At 51.3% G+C, this 21218-nt stretch overlaps 1 protein-coding gene and 1 pseudogene across 2 annotated transcripts; both read left to right on the top strand.

The window, feature by feature from the left end:
* The first annotated feature begins 7778 nt into the window (after window positions 1-7778).
* Window positions 7779-16191, top strand: CXCL14 (C-X-C motif chemokine ligand 14). Its single transcript, XM_032246691.1, has 4 exons — window positions 7779-8198; window positions 8406-8511; window positions 12224-12337; window positions 15007-16191. The coding sequence occupies exons 1-4, from the start codon at window positions 7850-7852 to the stop codon at window positions 15020-15022; spliced, it is 585 nt and encodes a 194-aa protein (XP_032102582.1). The 5' UTR covers window positions 7779-7849; the 3' UTR covers window positions 15023-16191.
* LOC116554053 lies at window positions 15023-16197 on the top strand (annotated as a pseudogene). The gene has a single exon (XR_004270031.1). The product of XR_004270031.1 is annotated as an uncharacterized LOC116554053 (transcript).
* Window positions 16198-21218: the final 5021 nt, after the last annotated feature.

Raw genomic sequence — 21218 nt, forward strand, 5'->3', positions numbered from 1 at the left:
AAATTCTCCATGGCTCCTTATAATCCAGGTTATGAAGCCCAAATTCCTCAGCTGCCCAGGGCCCTGCGCAGTTTGGGGCTGATCTAAACATTCAGCTCTATCCCCTTTCCCTCCCCTGCCCAGATCCCTTCCATAAACACACAGGGCTCCAATAGCATCCTAGAGTTCCCTTGACCTTCCCCATCCCAGGGCAGTTGTTTAAGCTGTTGCCTCTGCTTGAACCATTCTCCCAATCCCTGCTTCCCTATCAGAGCACAAGTGCCCACTGTGCCCTAGGAGAGTTTAGCAGTGTGTCTAGCCTTTATCTGCCCATGGCAGACCCTGAGGGCTCCACGTCTGTGTGTCTGAGATCACTGCAGAAAACTCCTTGGACCACCACTTTACCACCCTCTCATACTGGATGTAGGGTTGCCAGTTAAAATACAGGCCACCAGTTAAATTTGAATTTCAGATAAACAAGGAATAATTTTTAGTATAAGTATGCCCCAAATATTGTATGGGAATTTTATATTTTTTGTTTGTTAAATTTGACAATCCTAGCTGGTTGGGAACTCTGGGACGTTCTCCAGAGAGAAGAACTGAGGACCAGGTGGCAGCAGCATGCAGACAGGAAGGCAGTGGTGACACCTGGGCAAAAGGCGGGGAGCGCCCCCTACCTTCCTCCTTGGAGCAGCGTATGGCAGTGCAGAACAGGACTCCAGAGTCAGCCTGCTTGGGTTCGAATCTCAGCTCTGCCACTTGCTAGTTATTTTGGGCAACTTAACATTCTTTCTGCCACAGTTTCCTCATCTGTAAAATGGGGATAACCGACTTCATGTGGTGGTTATGAAAATTAAATAAATCAATATTTGTATGCCACTTAGAACAGTCCTTGAAACACAGTAAGCTTTCTATAAGCATTTAATAAATATAAACCAAAAGAAGTTAGTCACGCCAACCCACAGATGAGGGGATGAGTCTAGGAGATTTAATAATCATAAAACAAGAATGAACATCTATGGGATACCTGGTATGTGACAACACACTGCCCATCATGTTTGTTCTATATCAGCTCATTTAATCTTTATCACAGCCTTATTCTTTATCATTATTATCATCTTCTTTTTACAGATGAGGAAGCAGAAGCACTAGGTAGACTAGGATCCTAAACCAGGAAGTCTGACTCTGTAACACGCTGGACTGTGATAAACTGTGGTCCACATTCATTCATTCATCCTGCATTCAATCATTTCTTCATTGAGCACCTACCATGTGCCTGGCCCTGTGCTCATGCTGGGAAACCAGAATTAATAAGAAAGACACAGAGCAACCTCAGAGGATCATGGAGCTGAGGGAAGACCTCGCAGGAGCCTTTGCAAGTGTGAGGAGTGGCACTGGAGAGAAAGGGGTCTACGGGCCACGCAGACAGCAGGTGTCTCTCCTACCCTGGGGCCGGGAGGGGAGTCGGGTAGATGTGTGCAGTCAAGGAGGGCTTCCCTGTAAAATGACATCTTTGCAGATTCGGGAAGGGAAACAAAAGCAATCAGCCTAGCCAAGGAAACAGAACTTGGTAGTGCCTGCACAGAGGCTTAGGACTCTGCTGCAAACGTGGAACAGGGCTGGTGAGAGAGGCAAGAGGCGGGGCAGGGCAGAACGAGGACAGGTGAGGCCAGCTGGGTGGGCTGCTCGTCCCTCTGTGCCAAGGAGAGGGGGACAGCTCTAAAGATGGGCCTGGACACTCACCATGGGGCTCACCCAAGCTGCCAAGGACTCTACTTGTCTCTCTGCAGTGCCAGCTGCACAGCACAGGTACCTCCCGCCCATCACCAAGGTCTGCTCAGTGAGGTTTGAGGCTGCCCAAGCCCTCACTGAATCAATTGTTCCTGAGCTGCTGTTATAACAAGAACATTCTAAAAACTGGAAAGCAAGGAGAGAAGCTTTTCAACAACACCCAACATTTCACCACTCTAAGAGAATGATGTTTGTATCGCTTTCTTGCCATCCTTTATACAGAGGTTACCATTTTGCATACTTGTAATCACAGTGTTTACACAACCTTGTGTTTTTTCTACTTACTGCATAAGCATTTACTCCACGAATTTAGAGCTTTCACTATTTAGTCAATCCCCCATTGTTGGGCATTTAGGCTAAATCTTTATTTTTAACAAGGACTAGCTTTGCGTGTGGTGTTTCTCCATTACGAGAATTTTAAACAGATTTCTGAAGTGGTTAAGAAGATGAAATGGTTTACTTCAAACACCCTGAATACCATACTATAAATACGATTTCCCCAAAGTTTGTACCAACTGATAGATTGATAGTCCCACCAGTGACGCTGAAGTAATGCTTCCTCACTTTAACATTATCAGCTTTGGATGTTGCTATTTAAAATAACATTTCCTCACTGAGTAGGACCAAAACCAAGATGCCATGATATTGCAGCACTGCTGTGCTTTTCCTTGATTGCTAATGAGGGTGCATGTTCTTTGATGAATTGATTAATTGCTTTTCCTTTTCTCCTGAATTGTCCTTTGATGTCCCTTGCTCATTTATATGTTAGGGCCCTCTTTAGAAATATCTTTGCATGTGTTCTTAATATAGTAAAAGTGCTTGTCTGTAAGGGAGTGTTGTGGGGTGAACAGAAGGTGGAATAAATGCTACTTGCTGGTTTGTCGTCTTTGCTGCAAGCATTTTCTCCCATGTTTGGGGGAATCTGGCAGTGCCCCCTGTAACCCATCTAAGGAACAGAGCCCCCCGCCCCCACTGCCTTGGGGCTGCTTTGAGCCTAATCCAATACTGCCCGGCTGACCCTGCATCATTTCCTCTGGGCTTAAGTTACTCAGGATCCCTAAATATTCCCAGTGTAAAGAACAAAACCAGAGATCGTTCTTGGGAACCTTGGCCTTTCAATCTCCTTCATCCCAGAGCATGGTCAGGGAAAGGGTCAGCATTCAGGGCTGTAGCTAAAGGAGAGCCACAGAGGAGGCAGCTGGCTGCCCAGACTCCACAGGCTGCAGGTGACAGGCAGAGGAAGGAGCTGGAGAGGGAGAGGCGCCCGCCAGGCTTAGACTCAGAGCCAGCAGCCACACAATACCATGGAAGCAGGCATTTTGGGGTGACCCACCATGTTATGAGTGGTGATGGGACCAGACAGGTTACTGGAGCCCAGCGCCTTGCTGTGACCTAAGTAGCTAGGTACAGGACACAGAGACAGGAGCCCTGGCTAACATTAATGCACAAGATGACCTTGTGTGCTATCAACCCCATTGCTGGGCCTCAGTTTCCTCATAGGTACAATGAAAGCCCATGTACCAGTATACTCAGCCCCTACCAGTGCTGAATTCCAGGATTCCTGTCCTGCCAGGGAAATAAAAAGGACTCCTCTTCTGAAAAGAAGATCAGTCATGAAAAGAACTAAAAGAATGGGGGTAGGAATTGCCCTGGCTCCCAGCTCCCAGGGCAGGAAGCCAGCCTTGACCAGTCAAGACCCCCTTCTCAGCAGACCAAGGAGGTAGTGCCCACCAGACACCTGTGGGATTTCCTGGAAAGCCACGCTTCTGCTATCACCGCCTCCTCCTCCCAGACGCCTCATCTCTAAAATAAATGCCCTGAGGAGGAACTAGCCTCCCTGGGAATATGGATTCCCCATGGCCACCCCTACACACCCCCTACACATACAAAACATGCACACATACAAACACACCCATACACAAACACACCCACACACACACTTTCTCACATGCAACCTATTAGTCTGTCTAGGCTGGATTCGGCAGTACTCTGTCACGCTGGGCTTTTGCCTGAAACATGCTTTTATTTACTCCAGATACAGAGTGAGCCCCTGCTACGTGCCAACCACTGCTGTAGACACTGAGGCTGAGCAAGACAGAGACCCACAGACACAGACAGATCATCCACAATGCACCCCCAAATAAACATGAAAATGAACAGTCTGAAGTTGCTGCACATACAATGAATGCAGTAAAACCAGTGGCAACACAGCGAGGGACTGTTGTTGGGGGTGTGCTCGTGTGATTGGATCTGGACAGTGAATATTGGAGCCAAGGCTCAGTGAAGAGAAGAGGGGTGCCTGTCAGCCCTCAGGGAGGAGCTCTGCAGGTAGAGGGGCCAGTGAGCACAAAGGCCCTGAGGTGGGAACAGGCTTGGATGTTTGAAGACAAGACAAGGCAGAGTGGCCGGAGCACAGCCTTTGGGGAGCATGGCAGGTGCTGCTCACAATGGGGTGTGCACTGCTGAGGACCTGGCTTTGACTCTGCATGAGATGAGGAGCAATGAATTCCTCCAGGAGATCACTGTGTGAGCAGCAGGGACCATGAAGGGGCAGGAGTGGCCTCCCTCCTGTGGTCACTGGTTAATTCCTTTCCATCCTTCATTTCTAGCTCAGTGGTCCCTTCCTCCAAGAATCCATCCCCACCTCCCTATCCCGTCAGATCCCCTGATGAGTCTCCCATCACCATCCACCCTCCAGGACACTGACCTCTGCAGGAGTTTCATACTGATTTCTGTGGTTGTGTAGTTAACGTCTGCCTTCCCCACTAGACTCTGAGCTGCTTGGGGACAGGCACTCAGATATCCCGACTCACCTCGAACCCTCAGCACCTTGCACAAAGCCTGGCACACACCGTGGGTGCTCAATAAATGTAAAGAGAAGAAATAAGCAAATCCCTGGGCATCTCAGCAAAATTTCCCCTCCCTCAAGGAGTAGTGTCGTGTTTCCACTTCCTCCCTCCTCTGCGCCCCCAACACTTCACGTCTACCTCTTCTGTAGAACCCAGTATGATCATTGATGTGTTGGCACCTGCACACACACATGCACACACACATATGCACACATGCCGGCAGGGCATATATCCTTCACTGTACCCTAGGGACCTCCTTGAGGCAGGCAGTGCCACTGTGCAAAGAATGACCTCACCCATACCCACCTGCTCAGAGACCCTCAGTGTGGGCTCACCAGAGTCTGTGCCCTGAAGGTGTGTCAGGGGCCAAGCCCCCTCCTCACCCAGTGGGGCAGCACCACCCACAGACCTGCTGCCAGCAGGGGCTGCATCCTTTCCTGTACCATGGCTCCAGAAGAACTCAAACAAACAATGGGTCATCTCTGCTTGCACAGTGGCTGCCTTCTGTAAACCAGATACCCGCATACACAGACTGAGGAGTGTAACTGAGGACGAAACACTGAGATGTCTGACTTCTGGTCCAGTCTAGGAAGCTGGAGAACTTTGGTCCATATTTCTAGAGCCAACTACTTTTTCCTGTGAAAACTCAGTGCCCATGATTGCTGGTGCTGTTAGATTCCAGTTATCAGTCAACATATTCTTGAAACAAACATGTTAGAAATAAAATTGTTAATTTAAAAAAAAAAAACATTACATGCTCTAGAAAACCTTGGTATTTAAGAAATTCCTTTGCAGCATAAAATGTATTTTTTGGAAGGCAACTGGCAATTTCCATGAAAAGTCTTAAAATGGTCATTGCCAGGGCCCTGTGATTCTATCTCTGAGACCTGATCCAACGTATTAAAGGCTACCCCAAAATGGAGCTACAAGAATCTGTCAAACAGCATTGGTTGTAAGAGGATACAATTGAAAACAATACAAATAAATATCCAGCACTGAGTGGTCAAATTAATTCTGGCACATCTGTACAATGGAATACTCTGCATCTAAATCAAGCTAATCACAATAGTTGGCACATATCAAACACTCTGTGCTAGGGACCACATCAAAAGCATTATATGCACCATTGCATTTAATTCTGCCTATGCTGTACGTATTATTATCATCTCCATCTCACAGATGAGGAAACCAATACCAAAAAGAGTTAAGGTATTTGCCCAAAGTCACACAGCTAGTACCTAGGATGCATACTCCAGCAGGCTGACTCCAGACACCAACCTCTTAGCCATTATACTACCCAGCCTCAAATGAAACCATTAAGAGAGCTATTATTGTAGCAAGATTAGCCACACGGAAGGATGTTCACAATATGCCAATAGGTACGGCAAGCAGGTTATTAGAGAGTACATGCAGCCTGATCCCGTGTGTGAATGTGCACGCAAAGCAAAGAGAGGGTGGTTTGGGAAGATAACACAGCTAGCATCTTGGAATAGAACTCTGGGTGAAAATGCTTGTGTTTTCTTCTGCTTGTGTTTTCTTCTGCTTGTGTTTTCTGATTTTTCTGGGCAAATGTGCTGTTTCTATATTAAGAAAAACTATTTCAAAACTAACATAAATGCCAAAATCACTTCCTCATACTCATCTTATACATACACGCAAATGTCCAGCTATTGGCTTTGCTTCAGGTATAGACACAACAGCACGCATAGGCACTGCTTGCTTTTCATGGCTAGGCTTCTTCTTGAAGCAGCAGGAGCTCTTTAGTTGGGAAGAGATGATGCAGAGTCTTCCCACTGCACCCCTCAGCAGACTGTCCCCATCATCCAGAAGCCCTCCGGGCATTTTTGCCTCCAGGGAGCTGCCAGGTTGACAGCACAGAGCTGGATAAGCTCCATCCTGAGCGCCAAGCCCAGGGACTCCAAGAGCTTGAGATGATCCACCTCCTTCTCTGGGTCTCTCAAGGCAGCAACAAGTGATGGGCAGAGAGGTCTCAAAGCAACAGAGTGGCCCAGGGACAGGAGTCCCAGTTCTGCAGCCACATATACTGAGGACTCTTCTGGCCTAGTCACCTGCTCCCTGACTCTGTGACCTTGGGAAAGTTATTTCTTCTCTCAGAGCATGTTTCCACACCTGTCAAATAAAGAAATGGAAAGCCCTAACTTGGAAGAAAAGTACCAATTTGTAAGAATCAAAATAATAGATAAATTACATATAAAATGATGGTGCCAATAAGTCACATTTCCTGCGCACTGACTAGATGTATGATTTCCACAGTTCTCACAGCCACCCTATCAGAAACAGTGATGATCTGCACTTTACAAAGGACTAAACGAAACGAAAGCTGACTGCGGTGAAGTCACTTGTGCTGGTGAGAAGTGGGGAGGGAGTTTCTGCCACCAGAGCTGGGCTCACGCCGCTACACCTCGCATCCTGGCACAAAGTCTAGAACGCGGGAAGGCCTTCATCCAGATGGTTGTCATCGCTCCCTATTAGGCCTCTCTGCCTGGCTTTGGAGAGTAGTGTGAGAGTGAGGACTCCTCCTGGTTCTCCCCACCACCCAGACACTCACAAGCCACCAGGCCACTGACCCACTTTAAGGAGCTTTCCTTTGGGAGTAACCAAAATTCCCTCCCCAATACCCGCCCCCGCCCCCGCCCACACACACATACCCTCTTTGAGTCAGTTCCAGTGACCACAGTCAATGACTTTGCTGCTGTACAGTCTATGACAAGCCCCTGTCCAGATCTGGCCTTGTGCTCTGGCCGCCAGGGCTGCTGGCCCAGCAGAGGACCCTGGGAGTCAGGCCTGCAGGCACTCACACTTGGCACCTGCTCCAAAACCCTTTCAGGTCTTCTTTGAGAATCTGGGCCCTGGGCCTGGGTCTCCGGGCGGGTCAGAACAGTTGGCCTGCCTGGCCAGAGAGGGAAGCACGCGATTCAGAAAAGCAGTGCCCTTCAGCAGCCTCTCTACTGTCTGCGCTCCCCAAAGGCAGAGCGGGACTCTGGAAGTGTATGCGCGCTGTGGTCTGGGTGTGCAAATGTGCGAAAGAGGCGTGCTGTGTGAGCGAGAGGGTAGTGGATGTGTGTGTGTGCGTGTGCGCGCGTGGCCCCGGGTGAGTGCCGCTGCGATTGCGGTCCTTTCCCGGGGCGGGCGACGGGCGGGCTGGGGAGGTCTCCTCCCCTCACCACATTGAGAAATCTCAGTGAGTCACCGAGTGGTGCTGCATATTAATGAGCTCGCTCGCTGCGAGGGCTGGAGCGGATTTAAAAGAGCCCAGGGCGGGCGGAGGGAGGCTGTGGAGAAAGCGCAGAGCCGAGCGCAGAGCGCAGCGCACAGCGCACGGCTACAGACAGTCCCGGGCATCCACCGACGGCGCAGCCGGAGCCAGCCCAGCCAGGAGGCGCACCTCGGGCAGAGAGAGCCGAGCAGAGCCGGGTGGCGTCTCTGGGTCGCCGCACCGACGGGCCAGCGCCCTCCCCATGTCCCTGCTCCCGCGCCGCGCCCCTCTGGTCAGCATGAGGCTCCTGGCGGCCGCGCTGCTGCTGCTGCTCCTGGCGCTGTACACCGCGCGCGTGGATGGTGAGTGCGGGGAGCTCCCCTTGTCGCCGTCTCGGCTCCTTCTGTCCTGGGGAACCCAAGCGCCAACTTCTAGGCATCCTGGGATCCCAGGGCGAGAGGGAGGGGGTCTGGGTGGGCACCATGAGTGGTTGAGAAGCAGGAGATCCCCTTCCCACTGCTTAGTTGCAGTTGCATGCAACTAAGCAGTCGCCCCGCGATCTCCTACAGGGTCCAAATGCAAGTGCTCCCGGAAGGGACCCAAGATCCGCTACAGCGACGTGAAGAAGCTGGAAATGAAGCCAAAGTACCCGCACTGCGAGGAGAAGATGGTTATGTGAGTTCTTGCTCCTCACCTTGAGGGGGTATGCACTGCTCTCAGCCCGATGACAGGGCACAGCCTGGGCCTGGGTCGGGCTAAGAAACATTTCTCTCTGACTTTTTCAAGGCCCAGGAAAAGCTTTTGTAATTGCCCAGCGAGTCCTTAGGACGCTGGCGAGACACTGGAAGACTGTGGGGAAAGGGGGTCACGGTCCCGCTCGGGAACAGCACTTCCAAGTTCACCCTTGCTAAGATTCAAAGGAGTCGTCTAGCTATTTGTCCCATGGGCCACCCACTCTGCTAGGGCCATGGAGGGTTAAAGGGATCCCTTTTGCCGACTCAGAAAATCTAGATTGAAATCACTCAAAACATACTCACACCTAAACTGTGAGGCGTGCTGCCTTCTGTCACTGGACAGAGTATTAATGCAAGCACATCTTAAACTCTGACCTCCTTCAGAACCTTGTTCCAGTCAGAGACCAGTGGACGGCCAGTTTTTGGCTCCTAGAGATTTCATTTTGAGAATGCTCCACAGGCTTCCCTGATGGGCTGTACTCCTTGAGGGTCCTGGATACCGAGTAGTCCTGCAGAAAGTACTCTGCTGGGGTTAATGTGCCACATGGCTGGAGCCCTGCTTGGTGGGGATGTGGGCAATGCTGGAAAAACTGGGGCACAGTGAGAGAACACTGAGTTTCCTGCTCCTCCGCCTTCCCAGTTAACCACTTGAGGCCAGCACCCTGCCTCCTCATCAATATGCTCTTGGCTAGGAAGGGAGCCCTTGGCAAAGCGGCCACCAAATATTTGCCACACATCATCATCCCCTCTTCCCCTCCCCCAGAAACAGGACGCACTTTATTCTCAGTCTGGGCAAGTGCCTTCCACCGGCTGGCCCCCGCGGGTGCAAAGACCTTCACACAGTGTCTGTGAAAGCAGGGCACACCCCAACCCAGCACCCTACATCCCCCGCCTGGGGGCTACACAGTCAGGCTGAAGTTCGGGGAATCCAGAAAGCCACTGGGCCTGAGCTGACCCTACTGCCTTCCTTCACAGGCACCTAAATTAACTCCCTTGTCCTTACCCCTTGTCTTGCAGACCAAATTCAAAAAAACACCCAAAAATCCTTTTGGGTGGGGGCCAAGTGCCAAATGAGCTGGAAAAGGAGCTCCAAGCTCCTCAAGGCTTCCAGGTTGGAGGCTAATGATAGGGGGAATTGCAAGTTAAATCTCACTCGTCTAAGAGCTGAAATATGCTCCATATACCAAGCGGGTATCTGAGACTTTGCAGGGGAAGAAAGCAGGGTAAAGGATGCAGTGATACCAGAAAAGACAGAGCCCTCAGTAAATAGGCTTGCTCTTTTCCTGGCTAAACTTTTCCACAGACAGAGGGAAACTACAGCTAGGTAAGTGCATGAAAGGCTTCTGGAGCCTTGTGGAAACTTGCAGGGGCATCAGGAGATCAGCACACAATCCAGTCACCCTCTACTAAACCTCCACCCCACCCCAGAGCCTCCTACTCCATCCCTGAGGGCTGGGGGCTCCTCTCCCCATCCACAATCCTAAAACTCTCCAGATCAGATGAGGGGCCAGCACTTTTGCCAAAGCAGGTTTTCAGCCACAAAGGCTGAACAAAAGCAAGTTTTCCAGCTCACCCTGAGTCACCCAGAAATCTTTGCTGAGGCTGGGGTTGGGGCAGGGGCAGGGGGAGAGGTCCACTTTGCAAGTGGGAGTCCTTGCACCCAGAAGGATCCAGAAGGGTCTGGATTCTAGAAAGGGCAATTTGTGTGATAGGTCCAAGGAGCTCTCACCAAAACCCTTACACCCCCCAGAACTGTGTAAGAGAGGGTCACAGAACTCAGAATTTCTGATAGTTGCTGGAGTCACAAATCCCCATGCCTGCCCTCCACAACCGATTTTCATAATCCCAGCATTATGACGTGGTATTTGAGCACTACAGTGGGAGGGCTGAGCATCCCTTCCTGTTCTCCCTGACCTTCAGGATTTGGGATGGGCAGCCTGCATGCTGACCTCACTGAGAAAAGGGTTTTTATCAGGCGTTGCCTGTCCTTTCCTTCAGAATGCAAAAGCAGCCTTGTAGGCAGAAAGAGAAAAGCATTTGCTAAATTCCTGCAGGGTGACTGGGTACAGTGGGGAGAGAGACAGCCAGAGTTCACTCTGAAGCCTGGCCTGTGCTCAAGGCTACAGGATGACCTGGGTCACAGAGGGGTCCAGTCAAGGCAGGAACCATCACCTGGCATCAGCAGGAAGACCCAGCCTGGGAGCTTAGGCCCTAGTGGGGACCCCAGAAACACAGGGCGCGGAGAAGGGAAGAGAACAGGTTGCCCAGGAGCATTATGCCACATTCTGGTGGCAAGATCCAATTTTCTTTCCCCATCAATTGGGAGACTGACGTCATGGCAATCCTGCCCCCTTCTAGAACTTAGCCATAAGCCCTGACACTTTCCATTTGGTAACAGTGGGGAACTAGCTGATCTCTGTCCCTCTCTTCTCACTCTGTCCACTCTCACTTCCAGTCTCCCCTCTTTGCCCTCCAAGCCCATCCCAGCACCACAGTCTACCACCATAGCTTGCTTGGCTGTGACCCCTCAAGAAGTGGCATCCTAACCTCTTGCCCTGCACTTTTCCAAATACCCTAGGTGGTCCCTCATTCCCCCTACCTCCTGTCAGCCCTGGGGCCCAGCCCTGGATGAGAGGGGCTCAGAAGTTCTGAGGCGCAGGCTTGCCCGCCCGCCAGGCTGGAGCCCACACAGCAAGGCTCCTCCTTCCCCTCGGCCACTTCCTCTTCCATGATGATGGCTAATAACAGTAACTATTAACTGTGCATCCACCAGGTCCTGGGCACTTTGTAAAGATTGTATCTTTTAACCATTCCAGTAACCCCCAAAGACAGCTCTATTATTGTACACATTTTACAGATGGCCAAACTGGATTCAGAAAGGTTTCCCAAGGTCCCACAGCCAAACTTGAGATTCAGTCCCAGACTCCGACAGTCTGCACAACACCTGCTCCTCTACCACATGGCTAGGCTTCTGCTGGGTGTCGGGACATTGGCTGATAGAGACCTGAGAACTTCAGGCTGTGCAAAAGAGACGTCTTGCTTTTCTGCTCAGGGGTGAGACGCCTGGGACCTCACACAAGGCCAACAAGACTTTGTATCAGGATCAGGAGGTGTCCAGCCCCCGGGTAATCTGCGGTGGGTCAGGAAACTGGGGTTGAGGAGACAGAAAGCAGAGTGTCTGCAGGGCATGTCTCAGCCCTACCACGAGCTCCTCAAATCCAAGGACAGAGGTCTTGGCACGTGCACCTTGCTGGCGTTAGCTTTCTCCACCTCCTGATCCCAGGCTCAGAGGGGCTGGAAGAGTCCTCTGACCTTTGTTCCCTAAAAAAGGCCTGAGCCCTGGAGACAAGACACTGTATGAGGTTGGGGGTGGGGGAGAGACCATCCCAGACTCTCAGGGTTTTGAGGGGAAAAGTGAGGGCTGCTCACTCCATATAGGGTTAGGCCCGAATATAGAGTCAGAGAATAAGGGACACCCAGAACCTTCCAAAGAGCCAGCCAGGGAGTGAGCACATAAGTAGGCTCCCTTGAGAGTAGGGAGGAAACCACAGTCTCTAAGGGACCGGACTATGCCCAGGGCCACCCACAGGCCACATGAGGGGCGACATGTTATTCAGGCTCCTCAACCCTTCACCTCATCTGCTCCATTTCAGCATCACCACCAAGAGCGTGTCCAGGTACCGAGGTCAGGAGCACTGCCTGCACCCCAAGCTGCAGAGCACCAAGCGCTTCATCAAGTGGTACAACGCCTGGAACGAGAAGCGCAGGTACACGCTGCCTCCACTCACCTTCCTTCCCCCATACCCAGCTGTGGCTCTCAGAACGGGAAGGGGCCCCCCAGACCCAGCTGTGGCTCTCAGGATGGGAAGGGACCTCCCCCAAACCAGATCATCTAGCCCCATCTAATATGTGAACACCCACCACAACATCCACAGCAAGCAGATTCTCAGACACTGATTACATACCCCCAGGGATGAGGAACTCACCGCTTAACAAAGCTAGCTATGCATCTCTCATACATCTGTGAGCATGTCAGGTTTGTCATTTTGTAAACTAAAGTCTGTCTCACTCTTACATTTACATTATAATCTTAATTCTTCTTTTTATTTAAATTATGTAAGTTGTTAAATAGCAAGGAGAGCACTGGCATGGCTGCCTCTGAGCACTTCAGAGGGGTGAAATGTGACCACTTAGGTGACTGTGGATATTAGCTATAAAACCACAAGGTGCTGAGGATGATCCTTGCCGAAAACATGTTCTCTTCTCCAAGGTGCCCCACGCCCACTGCTGCCCAGAAACCTGATAAACTCCTTCCTTTGCAGGTGCTGAAAGGCACCATGGGTTTGGCTCTTCAAAATAAGAGCCACTGTTAACCAAGGAGGGCAGCAGTGCTAAGACCACCAGTGCCCTGAATCAGCCCTGTGCTTACTGGGCAGTGTTTCCCGTAGCCAGAAGGTGGCTTCCCAGCTCTGATCTCCTGGTATCTGGCCTCGAAGGGGGAACCCAGTTCCTACCTCCCTGGTACCATGTGAAGGTAGTCTGTCCTGCCTCACTCCTCAAATACTCAGAGTCTATTTAAACCTTTGCCTGCACAGCACGATCAGGAACCGCACGCGTGCACACACACACACACGAATGCACGCATGAAGGTGACTTCCCCAGGAGCTAGTGCCAGCACCCCCTGCTGCAGAGGGGGAAATCAAGGCTAAATGGGAGAGAGGGGTGACTTGCCTGGGGGCACAGGGCAAAGCCAGGACAGCAAACCAGGCCTCCTGGAGCTACCCCATGAGCCGCCCTCACGGAGTGGAAGGTGCAGCCACAGTGGGTGCCGCATTGCCTTCCCATCACCTGGCCCTGCTGTGCTACCCCAAGCTCAGCCCTGTGACCAGCTCTCCCACAGCTGACACTCAGGCTCAACCCCTGTACCTGAGCCTCTTTTGCTGCCTCCAAAACAGCTTCATCTGCAGTTGCTTGAAATAGAAAGTGATGAGAGTGAGAAATTATTTTCTATAAATCTGACGGGAATGAAGCCCTCCTTCTGGTCAAACCAGGCGGCTCATGTGGCAAAAGCCAGAACCGTGCAGTCCACTCTCTGTCACCCTCCAGGCCCTGTGTCATCAAAACGGGCACAAGGCTAACCCCAGGAGCAGGTTACAGAAGAGGCTGAGGACATCTTGGTCTGACTGCTTGGGGATGCTCAAACCTTTAGCTCACCTTGTTCCTCCCCTCCACCTGAGCTGCAGCCTGGAAAAGGCGGCACCCACAGGTCAAAACATGGCCCTGCTTTTTTATCCCCAAAAATTCCAATAATAAAAGCAATGAGAGCCTCTCAGCTACCAGGCCTTCTCTCACTTTGCTACAAAAATTTGCCCTTCTTTCTTGGAGTGAAAGAGGTGTCCCTGCCCTCCCGACCCTCCCCTGAAAAAAGTTGAAAATATCTTAATGAATGTAGAACAGTGACAAAGGAAGTGTTTGAAGTTCTCTTTGCAGAGACAGAAAGAGAAAATACTGAACCTAGGATGGAGGAAGGAGAAGGGTATACGGTGGGATCAGGCCCACGGGGACCACACAGGGGAGCTCTGAGCACTTCAGAGACCAGAGCTCCGGCCGCCACAGGAAGCAGCCGAGTCAGGCATTTTATTTCAACGCATAATTCGGTGGTCTTACTCAGAAATCAAGAACGAGACAGAGAAGTGATAAGCTGAGTGTAAAGTATGGCCCCAGGGCCTCCATAGGGCAGAACTAGAAGAAAGCAAAATATCTAACTGGAAACAGCTTGAGAGGTGAGCGGAATGTGGGCGTGGGAACCAGCAGAGACGAGGCAATGCAGCCGGGAGCGGGGACTGAGGGGCACAGGCCTCCCGCGCCATGGTCCCAGCCCCACCGACCACCTCTTCTGACTCCAGACAGCAGCTTCTAGAGCCAGTATGCTTCCAGAGGACATGCATTCTTTGGGCAAAATATAAAGGAATATACAAGCCTAAGTCAAGGGAGAGAATGCCTCCCACCCTTGCTATTTTCCCTAAATAGAGAGGCTGAGTACAGACGTGGAAAGGAACAAAGAGGTGTGGGAGAGCCCACCATGCTAGAGAAAGTCTGCATTCCTGCCACTAACAGTCAATGGCCACTGGGCAAACCTTAAGGCTGAAGTGCCTCCGTTTCCTCACATGGAAAATGAGTTTGCTCCATAGGCCTCTGAGGACAGAATGAGATTGCAGATGGTTAGAGAGGACAGAGCCACACTGGTGTGCGTTTTCAGGGTCCCCGGGGCCACATCCTCAGAAGGGTCCCTCCCACATTCCCCAGGGGTTCGGGCAGTCCTGGGACAAGGGCACTCCCTGCAGACCAGACATGAATGAAGCCACTTAGCCAGCAGCTTGTGAACTGCCTGACTCATGCCCTGAGCCACTTACACGTGTGTTTTCTTTCTCCCCAGGGTCTACGAAGAATAGGGTGAAAAACCTCTGATAGGAAAACTCCAGACCAGTTGGGAGACTTGTGCAAAGGACTTTGCAGATTAAAAAAAAAAAAAAAAAAAAAAAAAAAAAAAAAAAACGCCTTTCTTTCTCACAGGCATAAGACACAAATTATATATTGTTATGAAGCACTTTTTACCAAGGGTCAGTTTTTACATTTTATAGCCGCGTGCGAAAGGCTTCCAGATGTGAGACCCATCTCTCTTGTGCTCCAGACTTCATCACAGGCTGCTTTTTATCGAAAAGGGGAAAACTCATGCCTTTCCTTTTTAAAAGATGCTTTTTCTGTATTTGTCCATACGTCACTATACATCTGAGCTTTATAAGCGCCCGGGAGGAACAATGAGCTTGGTGGACACAATTGATTGCTGTGTTGCTCCATTCCTAGCTTGGGAAGCTTCCGCTCAGAGGTCCTGGAGCCTCGGCACAGCTGCCACGGGCTCTCCTGGGCTTATGGCCGGTCACAGCCTCAGTGTGACTCTGCAGTGGCCCCTGTGGCCGGGCAAGCAGGAGCAGGTCTCTCTGCATCTGTTCTTTGTGGAGCTCAAGTTTGGTTGCCAGAAAAAAATGTGCTTCATTCCCCCCTGGTTAATTTTCACACACTTTAGGAAACATTTCCAAGAGCCTGTGATGGCAAGGCAAATAATTCTTAAAGAAGGTGTGGGGTCTTTCCCAACCTGAGGATTTCGGAAAGGTTCACAGGTTCAATCTTTAATGCTTCAGAAGCATGTGAGTTTCCCAACACTGTCAGCAAAAACCTTAGGAGAAAACTTAAAAATATATGAATACATGCGCAGCACACAGCTACAGACACACTTTCTGTTGACAAGGGAAAACCTTCAAAGCATGTTTCTTTCCCTCGCCGCACTGGAACATGCAGTATAAAGCAATATATTTGTGACTCCCCATGTAATTCTTCAATGTTAAACAGTGCAGTCCTCTTTCTGAAGCTAAGATGACCATGCGCCCTTTCCTCTGTACATATACCCTTAAGAACAGCCCTCCACACTCTGCCCATCCCCCCCGGTATGCGCTGCATTGTACTGCTGTGTTATATGCTACATACATGTCAGAAACCATTAGCGTTGCATGCAGGTTTCATATTCTTTCTAAGATGGAAAGTAATAAAATATATTTGAAATGTACCAACATTCCAGACTGCTGCCTTTTTTCTATTTAATTAACCTGGGATGACAATAAAATGTTTGCCGTGTCCTGAAAAAATACAAAGATGTTGGGAAAGAAAACTGGTACTTCCCAAATACCCGTCAACACCATCACTTCTGTGGAATGTGTGGGGCTGTCATTACAGTCGGGAAGCCAAGAAGCCAGGCCTTGAGGCTTTCCTACCCCTGCAGCAGGTTTGTCCCAGCGGGCAGGTTGGAGCACAGGGAACTGGAGGATCACCATTCCAGCCTCCTCCGCGCAAGACCGCGCTAAGCCTCACCACCAGAGGGCAGCAAAGAGCCTCGGAGCCTCAGCCAAGGGCTCTCCAAGTTCCCTGGGGCTGCGTGAGGACGGCGACAACCAAGGACTGGTGTAATTGTTGCCTGCTGCAAGCCAGACCCTGTGTGGAGAGCCTTACATGCTCTATCTCATTAAATCCTGGTAACAATCACAACAGGGGTGGTTCTATTGACGCTCCATGTTACAGATGAGGAAACCAAGGCTCAGCGAGGTGAACACATCACACTCATATTCTCCCACATAGAGAAGACAGTAGATGGGGCCAGTCAAGACGGCCTGGGGTCCAGGGCCCCGAGATGCCAGGGGGGCTCGGGGAGGTGGGAAATGGCTGCCCAGGAGGCTGTGGGACTCTGGAGCTGGGCATCTGGGAGCCACGCCTGGGAGATACTGCAGCTGTTTCTGCTCCTGCCAGGTGGACAGGCAGACGGTAGGGCACACCTCATGGCACTTCCAGGTACTGCACGAGGTAAGCCCATGTCAAGCACTTAGCAGGATACCAGGGCATGGTGAGCACATGGTAATGGAAGCCTTCTTTTTTTTTTTCCTGAGACAGGACTTCACCCTGTCACCCAGGCTGGAGTGCAGTGGCACAATCACAGCTCACTGCAGCCTCAAACTCCTGACCTCAAGGGATCCTCCTGCCTCAGCATCCCAAGTAGCTGGGATGACAGGCACATACCACCATGCCTGGCAAGACGGGGTCTCCCTATGTTGCCCAGGCCGGTCTCAGACTCCTGGACTCAAGTGATCCTCCTCCTACCACAGCCTCTCAAAATGCTGGGATTACAGGTGTGAGCCACCATGTCCAGCCAGAAGCTATTTAATAAGCATAACATCAGGCCAGCCACTTTGCACTTTGTACCAACTACCTACAGCCCTGCATCTCACTGTATCCTAAGTCAGCCAGGCCTTGAAACAGGCCTTTCTGCCCTCCCTGGGCTCTCTACACCCAGCAGGACTGCTCAGCGGGACATGCCTCCGCCCTGTCTGCTACACTTGCAACTGAGAGTCAGTCACCCATGTCTCCTTCACCTCCCGGGACAGCTTCCTGACACGCTGGCTCTGCACACACTGACAAGGAAACCCAGAAAGTACCCTGTCCTAGCATGGCCCTAGCAAGGTGCTGCCACAAATGCTTTCATCACCACCTTATTTCCTCCTGGCACTCCAAATTACACCACATGCATTCCTGAGGAAACTGAAGATCAGAGGGGTTAAAAAAGTTGCCCAAAGTCACAAAGCGACCACTCAGCACACCCTCCAATGGCTGGGCCTGGCAGCCTTTCTGCTGAGGGGTAGAAGAGGGGCGGGCTGAGGCCACAGTGAGCTGGAGACCATGAATGCCCAGGGCGGTCCTGCCTTTCCCTTCATTACAGAGAAAGGAGGTAGGCTGGACAGGGAAACCCCGATACCAACAGACAGAACAGAGTGGGAGAGCCCCATAAGACAATGCATGCCAGGGCAAGGCAGAGCAGAGGCTGAGCCTCTTGTTGGGAGCCCCAAACCCTGCCCAGCCTCAGAGCAGCACCAGTGGAGCCTCAGAAGGGAAGGGCAGTGTACAAAGCAGGATGAAAAGCCCAGGCTGCCCAGCACAAAAGCTGCTCCAAGACAGTACAGGGCGCGGGTACTGCTTGTGAACAAGCCACACACACTCCCTGTCCTTGCTGGGGTTCTCCTCGACCTGCCTGTGACTCTAGAGCTAGGCAACCCTCCTCCAACTCTGCTGGCCTGGATGGTCCCTCCCTTCTCTGACGTCCCAAGTCACAGATTGGATCATTAGTAACAGCAACAGTGTCACCTCACAGCGGGCCAGCCACTGATCCGGGCACTCACCCAAGCACTGGCCCTGCATGCTCTATCTGTGCTCCCCACAATGTGCTACGTTGCAGGTGCCCAGACAAGGGACGCACTTTGCTTAGGAGAGGAGAGGGAGGCCTGGAACTCAAGCCTCAGTCGGTCAAAGAGCAGAAAGGATGGAGAGGCTGTGTGTAAATGTCTCCATTCCCTACAGAGGTGGGGTCCGAGGAGAACAGAGGCTGGGCTATGCTTCCAGGGAGAGCTTGGGCCCTTTCCTCCAGCAGACAGGGATTAGCCCGACCACTGAGAATAGATTCTGAGCTCAAACACTTCACGAAACACCAAATGAGGATCCACAGGTGCCCGGAACTGCGCGAGGCTCTGGAGAAGAATCTTCTTTCCCGGGGTTACAGACCTCTTTCCCGTACCTTTTCTCCTCTGGGTCTCCCATATCCCTATGGGGTGTCCACCTGCCACCTTACAGCAAAGAGAGTAATCTTGGTGCAGCAAAACGAGACCAGGCGGCCTTTCAGAGAGGGTCCTGCATTCGTGGCTCTCACAGGCTTCCCTGGATAAGAGTGAGCTCCTCCTCTGCACAAGGGGCAGGCCCCGCCCACATGCAGGCCCCGCCTCCTCTGCAGCCACTACCTCCTTACAGTTAGGCTTGTTTTGGAACCAAAAGCCATTGCCCCTGACTTCCCACAGGCTCATTCTGAGCAGTCCTGGTGCTGCGGTGGGCTGACACCAGCATGGCCATGTTCTCAGAGCGCTCCAGCCGAGCCCTGCAGCTTTGACTCCTCCACCTCACTGACCCCTCTCAGATCTCCTCCACGCGGAGCTTCTCCTGGTCACCCTGGACTGACTACGTAATTTGCAGGGCCAGGTGCAAAAAAAAAAAAAAAAAAAAAAAAAAATGATGCAGGGCCCCTTGTTCAAAAATTATAAGAATTTCTAGACGGCCACAGCAGGGCATTAAACCAAGCATGGGGCCCTCTTCAGACACGCTCTGTGCAACTCACAGGCCACAAGTCCATGAAGCAGACCCTGCCTCCAGTGTCAACTCTAATACCCATATGGGGGACTCACATTGGTCCTGAATTATTACACAACTTGCACTACAATTTAACAGTTTTATTTTAACTTGAGCATCTAAGAAGAGGCCCTTCTCAGAAACAGGGGCTGTGTCATATGCTCCTTTGTAAAAACTTCGCAGAATCTATGATAGCACTTAGGAGGTACTCAAACACAGTTTAATTAATATTAGGGTCATAGGGCGATCCCGGAGAACACGCTTTCTTCACGCATTCCTGAGCTACTGCTACATGCGAACTGCACTGTGCTCCTTTATCCAAGGACAGAGTTCAACCATTCATTCACCCAGCTACTGTTTCATGATTAAATGTTCTATGCTGCATGTTGGAGATGGCCCCTCCAGTAACTCAGTCTATGAGAGAGGCAAAGAAGCTGCCTGAAATTGCCTGTTGGTCTGACTGCCAGACGGACTCATGGCAGGCTCTGGGGCAGCCCCAAAGGGGCAGGTGCTTCACCCAGGCTCAGAGGAGGAGACCCCTGATCAAGACCTCTGTCAGTCCTGGGAAGGCTCATGGCAGACTGCAAGTCATTATCAGGCAAGAAAAAAAAAGATGTTGATTCCATACTGGCTCTGACATGGCCCGTGGCCACCATGTCCATGTGTGATAAGATGGGATAGCCACAGCAGAGCACCAAAACAGAGAAGTAGAGAACGCTGGGGGATTTAGAGGAGGCCCAGGAGCATCAGCCATGCCCCAGATGCATGTCCACAGAGCCCAGCCCCAGCCTCAGTCCCCACTCCCCTCTCGCCTAGCTCCCTTCTCTCCTGGGTCACCACATCCTGCCTGTCCTGCCAGGACCTGCGAAGGGAGCCTCCAGAACCTTAAGGCCAAGGAAGCCCACACAACTTTCCTGCTGAACGTTGCATACAAGGAAGACACCATGCTGCTTTCAGAGCCCCTGGGGTATTTTCTTCTCCTCCTGTTTTTGAAAAGTTCCATGGATATTCTTGGAGGTTTTCAAGAAAGCACTAAAACCCTAAGCTATTTCCTTGCTGTCAAAGTAACATTTCCCAGATTCCTCCATCTAAGTCTGAGCTGAGTCTCACTGCCAGAGGGCAGCCGAGAGTCCGGCTGCCTCAGCCAAGGGCTCTCCAAGTTCCCTGAGGCTGCATGAGGACAGTGAAAAGGACGGGTGTAATTATTGCCCACTGTGAGCCAGATCCTGTTTGGAGGGCCTTACATACCTTACATGCATTTGCCACTGAATCCTGGTAATGACCACATGGGGGCGTACTATTGAAGCTCCATTTTACAGATGAGGAAACCAAGGCTCAGTGAGATGAACACATCACTCATATTCACACAGCTGGCAGGTGAAAGAGGCAGGATTCAAACCCACATGTGTCTGGCTTCAGAGAGAGACTGTTTGCTCTCTGAAGTACGCAGTGTCTTACGGTTCCCGTCCACCCTAGCCCGCAGGATGCTCCACTGTGCTCCCGTGCTCGGGCTCGGGGCTGACCCCCTGTTTATCAAATGGAGATTCATCATCCAGTTAACCTGGGCCCCACGAAGAACCAGCCTCAGCCAGGTTTGTTTTGCTGGTGTCTAGTTCTGTCTCCTCCAGGCAGGAGCCTGCAGAAGTCACATGCTACTCTAAGGCCTCTCCCCCTGATCCAGAAAGGAAGCCCCGGAGTTGTGAAATGGCTGCTCCAGCTCCCATTTGGTAGACACAAATTCCACTTAAGTAGAGAAGCAGCAGGTTTCCCCCAACACCAAATACACTGAAGAAGCAAAATGACTGTGATGTCATCAAGTTCAACTCAACGTTTTGGTTAGAACAAAATGATTTTCTGCTGGCTAGAAAATCAGTTCAA

This window comes from Sapajus apella, unplaced genomic scaffold, assembly GCF_009761245.1.
Source record: "Sapajus apella isolate SASKATOON/1434 unplaced genomic scaffold, GSC_monkey_1.0 scaffold1, whole genome shotgun sequence".
Taxonomy (NCBI): domain Eukaryota; kingdom Metazoa; phylum Chordata; class Mammalia; order Primates; family Cebidae; genus Sapajus; species Sapajus apella.

Excerpts from the sequence above, each read along its gene's own strand:
- CXCL14 (XM_032246691.1), top strand. The coding sequence starts at position 7,850 with ATGAGCTCGCTCGCTGCGAGGGCTGGAGCGGATTTAAAAGAGCCCAGG. Across the intron at positions 8,199-8,405 it reads GTACACCGCGCGCGTGGATG|GGTCCAAATGCAAGTGCTCC; the intron begins GTGAGTGCGGGG and ends GATCTCCTACAG. Across the intron at positions 8,512-12,223 it reads TGCGAGGAGAAGATGGTTAT|CATCACCACCAAGAGCGTGT; the intron begins GTGAGTTCTTGC and ends GCTCCATTTCAG.